The 15757-nt window shown below is 47.3% G+C and overlaps 5 protein-coding genes across 5 annotated transcripts; 3 read left to right on the top strand and 2 right to left on the bottom strand.

Annotated features, from left to right (window-relative positions):
* Positions 1 to 810: 810 nt before the first annotated feature.
* On the top strand, positions 811 to 1682 carry BDP55DRAFT_638987 (uncharacterized protein; the record flags this gene model as incomplete). The annotated part of the gene is made up of 2 exons (XM_060573184.1): positions 811 to 849; positions 906 to 1682. 2 exons carry the CDS (start codon positions 811 to 813, stop codon positions 1680 to 1682), a joined length of 816 nt encoding a protein of 271 aa, XP_060421913.1.
* A 3793-nt stretch (positions 1683 to 5475) lies between these two features.
* On the top strand, positions 5476 to 5994 carry BDP55DRAFT_638986 (uncharacterized protein; the record flags this gene model as incomplete). Its single annotated transcript, XM_060573183.1, has 1 exon — positions 5476 to 5994. One exon carries the CDS (start codon positions 5476 to 5478, stop codon positions 5992 to 5994), a length of 519 nt encoding a protein of 172 aa, XP_060421912.1.
* Positions 5995 to 7193: 1199 nt separating this feature from the next.
* Positions 7194 to 7986, bottom strand: BDP55DRAFT_774188 (uncharacterized protein; the record flags this gene model as incomplete). Its single annotated transcript, XM_060581203.1, has 4 exons — positions 7194 to 7561; positions 7623 to 7732; positions 7786 to 7856; positions 7918 to 7986. 4 exons carry the CDS (start codon positions 7984 to 7986, stop codon positions 7479 to 7481), a joined length of 333 nt encoding a protein of 110 aa, XP_060421911.1. The 3' UTR covers positions 7194 to 7478.
* Positions 7987 to 11726: 3740 nt separating this feature from the next.
* BDP55DRAFT_38245 (uncharacterized protein) lies at positions 11727 to 12785 on the bottom strand. The gene is made up of 3 exons (XM_060567170.1): positions 12673 to 12785; positions 12211 to 12585; positions 11727 to 12161 (listed from the first exon to the last, which is right to left on the bottom strand). Exons 2-3 carry the CDS (start codon positions 12480 to 12482, stop codon positions 11798 to 11800), a joined length of 636 nt encoding a protein of 211 aa, XP_060421910.1. The 5' UTR covers positions 12483 to 12585; positions 12673 to 12785; the 3' UTR covers positions 11727 to 11797.
* Positions 12786 to 13865: 1080 nt separating this feature from the next.
* Positions 13866 to 15683, top strand: BDP55DRAFT_686642 (uncharacterized protein). The gene is made up of 5 exons (XM_060576523.1): positions 13866 to 14587; positions 14655 to 14938; positions 14994 to 15384; positions 15446 to 15505; positions 15528 to 15683. The coding sequence occupies exons 1-5, from the start codon at positions 14066 to 14068 to the stop codon at positions 15594 to 15596; spliced, it is 1326 nt and encodes a 441-aa protein (XP_060421909.1). The 5' UTR covers positions 13866 to 14065; the 3' UTR covers positions 15597 to 15683.
* Positions 15684 to 15757: the final 74 nt, after the last annotated feature.

Raw genomic sequence — 15757 nt, 5'->3', positions numbered from 1 at the left:
ATCACCCCGAAACGAGACTGGGAGGTTAAGCTGCGGCACCTGTTGGCACTGATGAGTCTAAGAGTCTGACCGGTGGAGTGGCGGTGTTCTCCATGCCAAGCAGTTCCGGATGTTACGAGCTGGGGTTGCGATGTGGGTCAAAACGCCGCCCGAACCAGAAGCTGGATGCTGCCAGGGTTGATCGCCTTCCCAGCGCCGCCTGTTCCGCTCTGTATGGTTTCACTCCACTCTCTAGCTTGCTTTGTGCAAAGAATCCATGCCGATTGGTGAATCGCGGGAACTATGTTATCTCGCATCGGCGTCTCCACTTGGTTATCAAAAGCCAAATCTTCAAAGATCGGTTACTAACCGACTGGTCAGAAGACCTCTACATACAATAGTATGTTGTATCGCGGCTGTTACCTACGTCAGCCAATTTAAAGGCTCAACGCCACTAGTGTTGGTAACGGATAGTAGCTCGTCCTGCTTGGCTATTTTTTTCTTTTCTTTTTTTGCTGCGATTGTCTGACTTAGATGAGTTAACTACAATGGTTATTGGTGTTTGTCCATTTGTTAAGGACGCATAAGGTCCCGCCCTTTGGCCATACTGTGACGAACGTTCGTTTCCTCTCCAAAGCTTATTGCAGAGAGGAGCTGAAAGGGATGTTATCTGTGTACAGATGGTGGCTGTTGCTGACATAGTGTTTTTGTGCAATACGCTGCAGGACGATCGAATATATATGCCCTGCAAGTCGACAACTGTCGTCTCTGCTATTCCGCTATCGTCCGACCTCCCGACTTGCATCTCTCCGCCAAATAAATACAGCAAAGATGAGTATCAAGGGAGCGCTATCCACAAGACACAATAAGGTAAGCCAGTCCAAGCGAAAGAATACGCCGCATTGTTGTCTAATGACTGTGGTCAGTTACCACGTTGTCTAAAAATTGACATAGGCAGGTGGGAATGGGAAGCTACTGTCTGCTCAATTGACCAAAACCCAATTGCTTCTGGTGTAAGAGTCCTCTCACTGGATACTACTGCAGATCGATACGTCCGCTCGGAGAGGACTCTTCCGTACCTCAGACGAAAGTTGTCACAATCCGACGTAGATCTGACCTATGATTACGGGAGCGATGAGGCGGTCATCTTGCGTTACCTGTTTTACGTGCTGCCGAACCTTACTCAACTCTACTTACGTCTCTCTGGCATTGAGGACGCATCCTACTTCACACGGTTGAGGGAAAACCCATTGTTGAGCCTGAAGATTCTCAGAGTACAGTATCTACGGCGTCAATGCTCGCTGTGGTTTAGCGCCTGTTTTGGTCTTTTCGACGCGGCACCTAGTCTCGAAGAAATTAGGATTGATGACTGCATCATTAATCCTCGGATACTTAACGAAGGACTGAATCTTCCAAACGTCGGAAGGGTTCGACTCATCAACGCCCAGTTCTTCAAAGACGACACAAGTTCCCACGGCACCCAACACTTCCCACGCAACAACTGCCCTAGACTTCGCGTGGTGGAATGTAGCTTCCGATTCGATGCGAACGCCGACTCGGAGCTATTTGCTACACTTTCAGATATGCTAGTAGCTTTGGAGCCGGTGGCAACTCAGCTTCACGGACTGGAACTTATTGTGGGACAGGATATCCGCCGCACGAATACGGTCGTATCGCTTCACTGGCCGGATTTTCGAGGCTAGAGGCCGTCTCTATCGCCACCGAGTTCATCGAGGATATTTCCTACATTGTTCGCACGCTCCCACGCTCGGTCAGGAGGCTTTATTTGCATGTTGCGAAGAGCGAAGTCGTCGAATTTATGTTGAATGGCACGTAATTAGGATCTTATGTAGGCAACGGGGGAGGGAGCGGCGCATTATTGGTCCGAGGTAGCAAGCGTTAATGATCCTCCGGAATAGATGGGTGGCTAGCTGTGGAGGAAAAGGATAGCAAGCTTTGTCGTTGTTTACTTAGTTTTGTAAGGACTATGTCAGTTTTCCGTGGACGCGAGTAGTATTGTATTCATGTCACGCATTTCCGTTGGGATGATAGCCGGAAGTCGATGTACTCGCACATTGCCAGTGACAATTCATAGTCGCCCGGATAACTTGTGGCATTTCTGTGTTGATGTTGCATTCAGGTGGCCCTATGTGACCCCAGGTGGCCAACCCGAGGCTAAAGTTGAATACATCCCTTGTTATGGCTGATTGCGTGATTTTACCTCGTTTGACTAGGGCTGATCTGAACGCTAGTATATGCCCCCTAGTGAGGGCCATTTTCTCTCCGTCAAGAGCTTCATGTTCGTAGTTCAGCCATGTCCCAGAATTATGTCGGAGTTCGGTAAAGCTAGCGACGCAGCTGACGACGTCGTTCTACCTCCTTCGCGAGCACCCGATACATCATTGAGTATGTCAGGCATTCAAGCCTGTGAAAGAGCAGAAATGCAGAGACGCATTGTCAAGAGCTACTATTCACAACTATGGAGCCACGTATATAGATACACAGCTACGTATCATCGCCGTATAGGAATTCCGATTCTGCTCTGCTACACTCCATCAGTCAGATCAGGGGGGCTTCCAGGAAATTTCTATCAGCACATAGCTTTGTCAACAGAATCCATACACATGAATTCAGCGGGTCGTGCTTGTATTCAAACCATCCTTAAGAGCCTCTTCTGGGGGTTGAAGGCAATCTATCGGATTCCAAAGAGGCCGAAGCTACAATTAATGTTTTCCAGTCGGAGTAGGCTCGCAGCAACCATCCACGCCGACTAAAACTAGCCTGAACGTGGCGGTTTTCTTACCAGTAGACAAGCAAGTCTAAGTACAATTCGGAAAGATAGAGAAGTGCTTCATCTCCACGAGTGCACTCAGACCCAGACCGGTAGCGTGAGAGAGAATAGCAGTCAAGTTCGATATCCAAGCTCAGCCCTCCTCAATTCCCAACCCATCAGCTACCTCTTGCCACTGAGAAGAACATTATGTCACTATAGATATAGTGACTGCTATTTATACGGCACTTACTCCTTTTATTAACACGTACAAATGTATCTTATTCAAATCAAAGCCTAAGATTCGGAGAGTCCAAAAAAGACGCCAAAGGACCTCCTAAGACCAGGAAAAACTTCGCAGGTGGCATAAATTATAAACTCGTTTTAACTAATATCATCGAAAATATTATTAAAGGACTGCAAAGAGCCAGCATTTAGATCGCGAGGTACTATATCTCAGCCTCCAAATAGACTACAAGCTCCAATCCAATTTTACTCTTGCTTATAATCTTCCTCAATGACGATAAGACTAATGGGATAGATCATAATAAGCAAATTTCATAATAACAATCATTGCTACGGCAAAACTCCAATCGGCTATAGCCGACGCCTTTCACGCCCGCTATTCAGTTCAAACTTAAACCAGCAATTGATCATCTTGAGCTGCTAAGTACCTATAAAAAAGTCGTAATCAGTATTAGCCAGAGATACTAAGTAGGTAGTACTACGATGTCTTCTTTTACAAGGCAAGCCATCTTTTACCACTTGCTGTGGGCGACACCATAACTCATTTAACATGTTTTCTAAAAGTTCTTAGAAGTTACACTTCCCTATATTGTGCCTATAGTCAAGAACCATAGCGGCTGTAGTCCATATGAGACGGACGCAATAATACACCATGGCTTGTCGTTCCGGAAAATAGTTGAAACGCGTAACATATTACCCACAAGCAGTTTTTAAGGACTTTCGGGCGGTGTTTAGGTATATATACCAATCTACCTTGTCCTTAGATCGTCCTGTCTTATGCGCATTACAGAACGCAGCAATATGCTGAGCTTAGTTTGAGCTTCTTGCTCTACGTATGGTCTCCACGGATCTGTCTAATTAATTGAATGCGGAAGTATTCTAGGAAATGAAGATCCCCCAACGCCGCTCATGGTACTACTCAATCTATCACCGCACAAGATCGCATACCACGGAACGACTGCCCGTCTCGTATAAGCCTATTACTTCGAAGAATCAAGCCGTTTTAACTATGCATGTCTTCCACGTAGAATCTCGCTTCGTAATAGAATGAAAATATGCGAGTTATTGGAGTAAAAACTACTGGGACCAAATGTGCGACAGTAAGATATGACTGAACATGCGCCTAGTCACGTCGATGTCACGACAAGTGACCATCTCTAGTCGCGTACGAAGACACATCCTGAAACGCCACGCGGATAGTGAACTCAGAAGAGACATCAAAGAATATAGTCACTCTTTGATCAAGCCACGTGTCACCAGGATCTACACACACATGTCCAATAGTCTGTCCATTAGTGGTGTTATAAGAAGCAGGAACTCACTTTATGATTAGCTAGACGTAGGTTTGCATCGTTCTAGAACAACTCTTTAATCCGAAATAGACTTTTAATCAAGTCCATTGTCCCGATATCGCTTCGGAAGTCTCACGCAACGACCACTTCGCGTTCTGGCTATCGGTATACTATGCTGGGCGAATCTTGCCTCTGGTTCCACGTCGAGAGGTGTTTTTTCGTCAGTTGATGGGAACGACGAAGTGTTAGCTTTATCGGTACTTTCCACAAAGCGGACCCGTCGGCTTTCCCTTGTACATTTAACTGGACAACAACAAACTTTAGATTTTCTGGAACTTTTCGAGGACTTCCCTTGTCTGAGAAATACAGCGCAGGCTACGGAGATAACTATGGTGATAGCCACGAGCGGGAATAACGTAACCATCTCACAAAGCTCTTTGCTAGTTGGGTTCATTGATACTGGCATGAGAAGAAGGCTCGGCTTAAGTACTCGTCGTCGTTGGTTAAGAGGGGAGAGGGAGAAGGGGGTGGTGGGGTTTGAGTTGATTGACTTCAATTGTCTCTAGCTTCTTACGCGATAGTTAGGTAATATCCCAATGGTAGCTTTGGCTATATGCGTCTTCCACAACCCTGTGAATTGGGTTTCGCCAAGGTACAACGTCCAAATTTGAAATTCAAGTATTGCCACTCCGTTTTGAAAAGGCCGTCCTATTATGTGCTCACACAAACCCGATCTTGTTGATGTTCATGCCGAGCTCCTACACGCCTCAGATCACTAACAACTTCTTTGGATTCAGTGATCGGTACTTAAAATCCCATAAACGGACTTGGCTCTAGCTAAGGTGGCAGGAGAGGACGAACGAGCTAGGAAATTTAATGATATTGTATTGTCGCTGAACAAGGCATGAATCACGTCGGCCAACACCAACACCAAATTCTTGTTCTCGCTGTATATATTAAGGATCATTTCTCGTCAACCTCTTGTGATCAAGTTGCGTCGTTGAATTTCAAAATGACTGAGGCTCGACATAAAGACGCCCGTCACCATCCAACATAATTCCACGAGCCTCGATACCTATCTGGTAGCACTCGAAGGCTACTATGTAAACTTGGCTAACGCAGAATAATGGACCTGGCCCGGGAGGTTGTTTTTATATATCTCCAGTCACACTCCTATCGGCGATCGCGATGCCCATCATGTGTTCTCTCAAAAGCCTTGCAACTAAAATCGTGATCCAAGTCATCGATTCTATAGACGACACACCATCTGTCAGTCGGCTTTCTCGTACATCGCGACATCTGCATTTTGTCGCAAATCCCATTCTCTATCGTAGAGCGATAGCAGACCCTACAGCCCTGGCATGGGCCGTGTCTCATGACAGGTCCGATGTCGTGCATGGAATACTGGGCCACCAGGCTGATCCGCACCGCTTTGCTGCTAGCTTCGAGCTGAATATACTCCTTCATCAGGCATTGATGCACGGAAGTTTCAAGACAGCCAACGCCCTGCTAGATTTGGGTGCCGATGTGGTATACAGCAGTGGCTCTCAACGACGCTCGTCTTGCCAGAAAACGACCGATTGGCTTGCAAATGGTACTTGCGCTCTGCTCGGCTCACTAGTGCTCGCGACAGGCAGTCGCTTCCACATCAGATTCTGGTATGATCCCAATTACGTCTACTCATCAGAGCGGCAGTCCTGGGCCTGAAAAAAAATGGCAATGGAGAAGATTCTTAAGAAGCTTGCTGCACCAATTTGCCAGGACCAGAACATGGTCGCATGTGAACCAAACCTCGCTGAATAGCAGAGAGAGCAGTGAGGCGAATTCCTACATCGTCGCACAGGCTTGGTATAATGCTCTTGGCGAAGAAGTACCGAGTCTTTTCAGGTCAAAAGTGGAATTCCTCATTCGACATGGCATCGATCGTACGAGAGCTTGGTCGTGGTTGAACGGCTTACAAACACCAATGCAGTTTATCCTGAAAAAACTTCATCGTTCCTGCCGGTACGCGACCGATGGCAGCTCGCCTATACCTAAAGCCCTGTATTTCATGGACTTTCTTGCGTCTTGCGGATGTCTGCGCTGGCCAGAGGTCACTGACATGTCTATGGACCAAATTGGAAACACTCATCTCTTGACAGCCAATTTTGATGGAAATGAGGCCGGCTCACGAGAGTTGAATTTCATTTTCTCTGATACGGATGTCTTAATGCGGCCGCTTCAACGAGCGCTTTGTCAGCATATTCTTCAGCAAGTGCTTCCTCCCGTAGAACGCCGGATGGCTCCGCTTCGGTTGCCCTTAGCTATTGTGCGTTTAGATGACTTGTACGAGGCATGGGTCTTCGGATCAAATGATCCCGCGTCTATATTCTGTTTGTTACGCGTCGCCGCAAGCCCCGAAGTATCAGGTTTTCACCTGGAAAAGAGTGATTAATACGGCGCGACGAACATGGTTTGCGGAAAATAATGATGTGGAGCAGGGTCACTTGACGCGAGGGATATAAGCGTGAAATGAGTTACAATATCTGAGAAACATATCAAAGGCTTCGTCAGCTAGCATGTGCCATCTTCGTATTGGACAGTCCTTTTTCCATAGTGGCGAATTGTCAGGGAATTTACGTACCATTTTGGCATTTTTGTAAATTATGCAACGGCTTCTACTGTCTTTAAGTCATTCAACCTTCAATAACTCTGCTGTTAGAGTTCTTGAACTTATATCATATTGTCAAAAACTTTTTCTGAAAGAAAACCCAACAAGATGAAGGGTACTCAAGCATAGTTATATCTATACAGTTCTACTACTGAGATGAACCAAGATAACCATATAGATATTCACGAAGTAGCCATATATACTCAGAAGACCGATCAACCTGGATCATATCGAGTTCAACCTTTGAATCTTATTCCACATATCAAAAGAGAATTAAAGGAACAATGCGGAAAATAGGACCCCCACGATCAGATATACAATTTGAAACGTCCTCAGTAACTATATGTATAAAGTGCCCTAAGTGATAAGCTGAGCGGTCTCAACAGCTATCGATCCACATACATCTCAAGCGCTTAGAACATAGAAATACATTGTCACAACGATCAAACAAAAGACAAGCCATACTAAGACATAGACAAAATAAACACGCAGAAAATCAGAGTTATCGTAGGAGATCATGGGTACGTAAAGCAAACCTACGTTAGCCGTAGAGGCTTCCATCTCCGCAAGTAAACTGCGTTCTCCCACAACAGAGACGGCCATCAAGATTCCCTATGATCTGGCCTATGTTCCGAACGTTAGTTGGATGAGTCAAATAGAAAGACAACAAGGAGCAAATCTATACCTAGATCAATGGTACTGGACACCTCGTTGCTGTCTTTGTCGGGCTTGCAATTGCAGGAGTACTTGCTCCCGTCAATAGAACAACCGGAACAGGAATCTTGAAAGTTCCCGCTGGTACAAAACGTCAGTTCAAACGGTACCATAGTCACGTTCAACCGGCTTACTTCTCATTGGCTTTGAGTGTGCCCCATTGTTCCAGAGACACTTGCTGAGCTTCAGTCGAGACCACACGAATCTTGAAGTGGTGTCGTTACACCCAGCTACCATCTCGTAGTCCGACACCGCCCAGTTCTGACATGCCCGAGGAAAATCAGCAGATTTCTAGCCAGTTTCTGGGTTTTTAGGCCCTGCATTTCTGGAAACATTATGAGCGTACACGGCAGCGACGCAATACAGCAAGATTGAGAAAGACTTTGCAAACATGTCTGGAGGTCTGTCAGACGTATGCTCGCAGGGCAACTGTCGGTGCAGACAGTCTGGCTTAAATACTTCAGAACCTAATTTGATGAGTGCGTTTGTTTGACGTGTATAAACCGAGTTTTGTATGGAACGATTACTCATTGTGTGACATTACCAATCTCGAAGCTAGGGGTTGCTTTGAGTGATTGATATTATCTGAGGGATCCACATTGGCTGGCATGGTTTTAGATCATGCTAACGAATGGGAGTTTGCGGTAAATCCCGGTGTCAATGAACTAGTGACTGAGTTTGTTTCTTATATTAGTGATGGTTTTATAGGAGAGCCTTTGTAGGTTGGAAACGTAGTATCTTAAGAGTGCATGACGTAATGACATCTCCAATCAATATCAGCCAGGCACATATCAATCTTCCGGAATAGAGTCGCGAGGTATGCTGCGTTGGATACGGATGATCTCTGTTCAGGCTCGCGACGCGGTTCCCGAAGAATCTTCGAATTCGCCTTTGTAGCGGCGAGAACCATCGCTTGAATTCCTAGAAAGAAATGTCGGTCGCCATCACAAAGTGACGCTTTCTATCATGCTCCGCCCAGATGCCTGTTACTTTTATATACGATCGTGATGAGTCAAGGGTGTATTATTCATCAAACCTCAAGGCTACCATTTATCGAGACGGAAAAATTGCTGATTGATCCAGTTATTTTACCCTGATGTAACGAGACCGAAAGACTGTGGTAGAGTCATTTCACTGTGTGGTCACTTTAAGTGAATGCTACTCAGGGTCTAAGGTACCCACCAATTACTAACGGAAAGAGTGACGGACAACGAGCCGCAACCACAATAGAGCCCTCCGAGGGATTTTTCGGGGAAGGTTATCGTTTTCATTTTAAGTACCGGAAAGCAATACACCGACCATGGTCCATAGCCGCTCATGAAATGAAGCACAATGAAGTAAATTGTCTGACAGCAACTTGAGGATGAAAGTAAGATGCAGTTGCGTTTGAGGCCCCGATGAACATTCCCAAAAAAGTAATTGACTCACGTAACCGCAATCCAACTCAGTGGGTTGTGTCACGTTATGCCCTGGTTACGGAAGGTCGGTAATAGAATTCTTCCAAATCTATCAATTGACATCAGCGTTAACCAAGCAGGCTATGTCAGCGCGGGAAACCTATACATCGCTAGACTCTTAAATGCCAGGGCATGATTCATCAGGTATGGTAGGATTCATCGTAGGGTCTGGGGCCATCACCAGCAGCGTTGGAAGATGAGCCTAGCTTCCCTACTAGCGATGCCAGGGCAAAACGGCGAAAGTTGATATCTGTGGACATTTTGAAGCTGCAAGGCTCTGTGAAAGCAGTGGACGGTCACATCTGCACTACTTGATTTCTGTCTTGCACGAGATGGTTGGACCTTTTGCTCGTTCAAGCATGGCGATGATGAAGCCGTCACAGAAACCAGCTGGCCCATGTGTCGAACCTGCCCATAGCCCTTTGACAGATCATCAGTATGCTTAGCAATGATATCATGAATGCGGATAGGTGTGGTTGTTTTACATAGAGTGATCTGTTGGGCCTTTAGTAGATCTATATAAACGAGTGGCATCTATCCCTTGTAGGGCAATCCTAGCCCGACTATGAGGTTAACTGTGTACTGACTGTATGCGGTGAGTTTCGCCGAAGCGAGGGTAAGATCGTGCGAATTAGTCACGGCCTACGCCCACAATGAACCAATCCTGTTCCGACTGAGTCCATAGTGTCGAGAAGTGTCAGTTTTTCCCCCTCCCCCCCCCCCCTCTCTCCAATCATTTACACCTTCTAACTCGAAAGGTAAGCTCCTCATTAGTTTGCCATCCGTAGCTATGATGCAGGTGACGGTATTGAGACTCATAGTCGCGCAATTTATCCATGTATCTTTGTAATTCCTATTCGAGTCTTGGAAGATCTTGGTTTCCCCTCATCCATGAACTCTCATAGCGAGTGTTATGTTCAATTCATTGCCTGTTGGCACCCAGCCAATGACTCATTCTTTACTCAGGTCTAACCTGCATGAGTTTGAAACGTCGAGCTCAACTCTTTGTTATGACTGCCGAGAGGGCCCTATCGATAACATATTGAGAACTCTAGACCAGGAGTCCTTAAACTCGTGGAATGTCGAAGAAACTAGACCGCACATTCAACGGCGTAGTGCATTTCAACGAGCAGAATTGCTGTGTAAATGTGCTTCAGAGTAGCTGAGCTTCCCGTGAATTATGGCACATACACATCTTATAGCTTGGCAGCTCAATCATGTTCATCAATTCACCCTGGCGTGGACTATTTTGCGCAGTTTTGGAGTCCCGCCATCCGAAGTTACGTCGTCGCTGTGGATGCGTGCTATCGGCGCCTGTTGGAAACGGGTATTCGCCTTGTTCCCAGAAAAGCTATGCCATCTTTCACCGAGAGAAGATAGTCCTCGGGTTGCCGGGCTGAAAATAGCAGTCGCTTACACACTTGGGCCAGGAATTATTATCCGAGGAATAGGGATAGCCAAGTTTAATACTAATTGCAACACCACGCCAGAGGTTGCGATGAATAGACGAGATGATGTCTCGAACATCCAGAGTAGCCCCCATTGAGTAACGAGTCTTTCCATGTTCTTTCTGTACAAAATGACCATGATTGTTGACGTTTATGCCTGAGCTTAAATTGACGTTTGCAAAGTTTCACCGAGTCTCTGCCTAGTCCATCACAATAACAGAGCCACCCGACAGGCTAGATGTGAGCTTGCTAGGGCCGTCTTCTGTAAGAGCAGCGGTACTGATAGACCGCAGCTTGGATATAGGGACACTCCTCACGTTTGCGGCCCTGTCTTCTATGTTAAAACGCCAAAAGCGGTATTCATGCGCACCGTGATCTAGGCTGTTCAGCTCTTGCGCCAGCTCATCAAGTCGAGATACAATCCCCAAGTCGTCTGCAGCAAATTGCCAGAGATGAAGTGCATGACACGCCAAAGGATATCTAACAAAAGCGTCAGTACCTGGAGGTCTTGCGAAGAGGTATCACATACCCAACACCAAGAAGGTAGGCTACTACAGCTGGGATGAACAAGACAGTAACGTCGTCAGATATGTTCTGCAGCATGGACGAAAGCGCATCCACAGCTGAGGAAACGAGATATTCAATATCCTCGTTTCTTACGTCGCTTAGCTCAGTAAATTTGGATTTGGTTACTGAAGGAGATTAAACGGCTGAATCATATCAGAGGGGCATGGCAAATTTACCTTTCAAAGCGGAATAAATAATCAAAGAACTAGGTCCGACTGTTTGATAAAGTCTATCTATGATTTGATTGACAATTTTGTGCTTTTTGGCTGTCATGTTCCGGTTGGCGTTTCGGTCTTTCGTGGTTGCGGCTTTCGATGATGTTGGTGCAAGGCTTGCAAGCAACTTTGGCAGGTTTTGGGGCAATTCTGAGCGTAGGTTGGTCAACATTTCTCCTGCGTCTAGCACGGATTCTCGGAAGACCTGGATGTTGCCCGTCAGTAGATCGGAATCAAATTTCAAATCCTTGGACCGATCATTGACGCCCGTTTTTGTACTTGTGAGCAGGTCATTCGGCTGTGCGCCATCGTCATGATTCCTTTTCCTGCAGTAATCCACAAGGCGACCGAACCGTATTGTACTTGGAGCCCTGACGGGTTTCAGCAAAAGCTCAATTCCATGCACGACTCTTTGCACAAAACACGCAGTCGAAGCGGCGCCACTGACTTGGGCGATTGTCAACTGCACTTCCTTTCGCTGCTCAATGGTCGCAATCCCACACAGTTCATTAGGGACTTCTCGATCCCCTCTGCCACTTCTTTGATCTCTTTCCAGTCTCCATTGCGTCTGGCCCTCTTCACCGGTCTACTGCTTTTCCGATGTGACGTGAATTCGCCAGGCAGCATGAACAGGCTTCGTTTGAGACGCGAGTGCAGTCTGTCGACATGTTGCTGGTCACAATCCTCTCTAACCTCACGCTGACTGCACTCGTCTTCCAAAAAAACCTTTGTAGAATGAAGCTTCATGAATGCTTCAAACTGTTTATTTTGACAGACGCTTGGGATCGAGTTGTCGTTGGTCAAGGGCGGAAAATGTTCGCGTCTGCATTCAATCAGCAAGCCATGCGCCGATATCGGTTTGCTACCCTGACCTTGCTTTAATCCAATGCCCTTGTCGAAAGCTGTGACAATGAATCTGATCGATGTCGTGATCGAACTTCTCAGCCTCGCCGCTATTGCAACAAGCAATTGACTTGATGCTGCTGGACACGAATTGTTGGCTACATAGCCGAAAGTATGTGAGGTGCACTTTCGCCCACCTATGGTGACCATCGATGTATAAGAAGTCGATAAGAAAGGTCACTTGAGATTCAGGGAATTCGACTCTAGTGACGCCTTCTACAATTTTGCGAATATCCGCCATGGTGGTGTTGACTTTTGGTTGAAGCAGCTGCAGACGGAGACCGAGGTGCGTCCAGGCTATGACGGGGACGACGGGCAACAATCAGTTGATTGACTCGGATATCCTATCATCTTTAGTCAGCAGCTATGTCCGGATAGCGGGGCTCGGCCAGCAGTCGACACGCTCCGGCTGTTAATCCGAAGAGACCCACTTTTCATTGCAAAGCTCCGAATACATTTGCCTGGCATCCTCATGTAAGGCACCACTCATACGACCGACGGTCCTCCACAACCGATCACTTGATACGGCCAACTTGTCGTATAGTAGTGAAGTATGTTAACAGACGTAGGGCCTGCGAGGCCAATTGATAGTGCCGTAGTCGGGATAGCTTGAGGGAAGCTATGTCCCTAAGTCGTAACGTAAGGCGGGGCTGTGGTGATCAATAGTAGGTTTGTCAAGAGCGTTCTTCTCAGTGGGGATAGCTGAAAGAGATCATAGGATCTGATACTGTAGGTTGATTGCTGAAGAAGCTTTGAAAAATATGTTCTCGAGCCCGGCTCGAGTTCGTTCTATATCCAAGTCTCATTCCCCAAATCATCATATGTGGCGTCTTCTTCACCGAACCGACGTCCGTTCTACTCATCCACGAGCGTACGTCCCCCTTACTCATGAGCGCTCGTTCTTTATCTTGTCGTGTGATATCGGTCACGTGACTTATTTGATGTTTATCCTTGCTGAAACACACTTCCAGGGACGGGCCACAGCTTACTTACATTCCTTTCTTTCCAGCAGCAGGTGCGTTAATGAATGTTAGATAAGGAATAAAGGTCAGGCCCATCCCAGTACATTCGTTACAATGAGTGTAATACTACACCTATGAGACAATAGGGTCTGACACAAGTATGACTCAGTATTCTAAGGATATGCGAGTATAAGAGGACTACCATCAATAAAACATCCCATTGGCCCCTAACCTCACACTCGCGGCCCAACAGCGGTATAAAGGATTCACCATTGTCTTGCGTGACTGGTGCAGAGGTTGAGAGACTCTCAAAGCCTGAACTGTCGCATATCGGACGACGTATAATTTGGGCCAAAAAAGCCGATTCATGACCTAATTTAGCGAAATGAACTGATTTCCGAGGAAAATCACATGGCTTGGTACAAAAAGCGAATTACGACCAGCTTTGAAGTGCGCCATCTATGTATTGGACAACAATCCTTAGTCAGAGGTGGGGGACAGAAAGTACGTACTGGTGGGGATATTCATCTTTCAACCGGCCCAGTCGCCCTCTGGCGCAGCCCAGCCACCTCTATCGGTCAATGAGCCACATTACATAAGTCGCGATGCAGCGGTAAGTTGCCCCGCACGACAGCACGGGCCATGAACCGCAACACCCAACAGCCGACACTTGGATGATATTTAATTCGACACTCAGCAAAGCTCACCACCACGATGTTGGCGACGCGATCCATCACGACGTCGCAGCCACGCCTCGAAAAGGTCAGGACTCGCCGACGACCTCCTCAACCCAACCGAGAATGCGCGTCTTCTTCTTTGGTTCGAGTCAAGTCACTGGCGTGCGATTCTCAGCACAAATCAAATGACCACAACCACAAATTGTTCGCAGGAAAACGTTCAGGCTTGGCTCAACGGTCTATGGCCTTGCCCAGAGTCTCCAGATTCGCCCTCCACCGCAACTCGCATCGTGGCAGACAAGAAACTCGTAAAGCGCCGTCTCACAGATGCAGGTAACTTGAAGACTTCATCGAAGCGGCTATGCCGTCTTACCCCTCCGACGTCATTGACCATGTCCGTCTCGCCAACGAAACGGTCACACGACACACCTGACTCCTCCAGCATCGCCTCGAACCAAGATGACGACCAAACGCCTAGAAGCAAAAAGATTCGAATGGTCCCTGATTGGGGAAATGCACCGCTTACTGCATCCTCGCGCCGTAGTGGCTCCGTCTCTCCAAAGAAGCTTGCACGTACTTGGGCTGTACCGAATGCTATTGCACGACAGTTTACGATCAGAGAGGACATTCCAGTCTCGCTACAAAGTCTGTGGAAGGATATTGGTCGATATGATAGAGGAATCGGCATCATTGGGTTGGCAGAAAAGGTATGGTTCTCTCATCTACCATGTCCCCTTGTCGCTTTGCTTGCTTGCTGACCGAAGATTACACTAGGCTTCGATTGAAGACGCCCAAACATCGCATCCAGAGTATGAGCAAGACGTCTTTGAAGACTTCTTCTACGAGCAGGAGATAGTGTCCCGAGACGGCTCGCGCAGTGCTCTTGGCCCCACGCCATCTGTTTCCGCAGTCTTGGACATCATGGAACGTGGCATCAGCTGCCGCAATGAGCAAATGGACGAAGCCGGCTGGAACTCAATTGTCCACAGCCGTATCCTCGAACTCGCCTTCTCTGGGCTGTGGTCTAAGACTGACAATCTTGTTGCATTTGTTCCTTGGTAAGACTCTTCGAGACCTTCGTGTTGAATACTTCTGACATGTTCTTGCCATCAGCACGTCCGCCAAAATTATTCCCGAATATGCCGATCCCATGAGCCGCAAGGTCGACTTTTGCGCATGTATCAGACCTGATGCCTTGTCAGCCATCGCCATTCAGTCTATTCGCGACCAAGATACACTGGCTAGTCAATCCATCAACCACACCGACTTCCCACCACTCCAGGCGCGACCGATCGCTCTCTCCATCGAGACTACGATTCATGGGGAGGGAATGGACAACGCTGAAGCCCAGCTGGTCACATGGCATGCCGCGCAATGGCGGTCTTTGGGCCGGTTGCTTGGGCGCACGGAGCCCAAGATGCAGCTGCCAGAGTTCCTGCCGGGAATCATCATCCAGGGACACGAATGGGTATTTGTGGCGAGTACCAAACGAAGCGATGAGGTGGTAAGTTCGACATCTCCACTCCATTCGACGGCGTTGCTTTTGAAGCTAATACTTTGAGCAGACATTATGGACTAGTCAGCACATTGGCTCTACGGCGAAGGCCACAGGCGTATCAGATTGTGTGTGTGTTACACTACCTGAAGCGATGGATTGAAAAAACGTATTGGCCGTGGTTCAAGCAAGCCATACTAAGGTTGCCAGAAGAGACGTGAAGAATCAACACAGTCAGTCAGCCACCAGCATTGCGTAACAATCCCCATGCCGCTGCAACTTGATGCGTGCAAGGCCTTAATCCACGGAACAGACAGTGCCCAAGGAGTAACGGCCCATGCAATTATCAGGGGGCGGCGTTGATGCGCTTGGCGGATCGAAT

This window comes from Colletotrichum godetiae, assembly GCF_030913485.1.
Source record: "Colletotrichum godetiae strain CBS 193.32 chromosome Unknown BDP55scaffold_102, whole genome shotgun sequence".
Lineage (NCBI taxonomy): Eukaryota > Fungi > Ascomycota > Sordariomycetes > Glomerellales > Glomerellaceae > Colletotrichum > Colletotrichum godetiae.
Note: the sequence above shows the minus strand (reverse complement) of the source record. Positions and strands in the feature narration are given on the sequence as shown.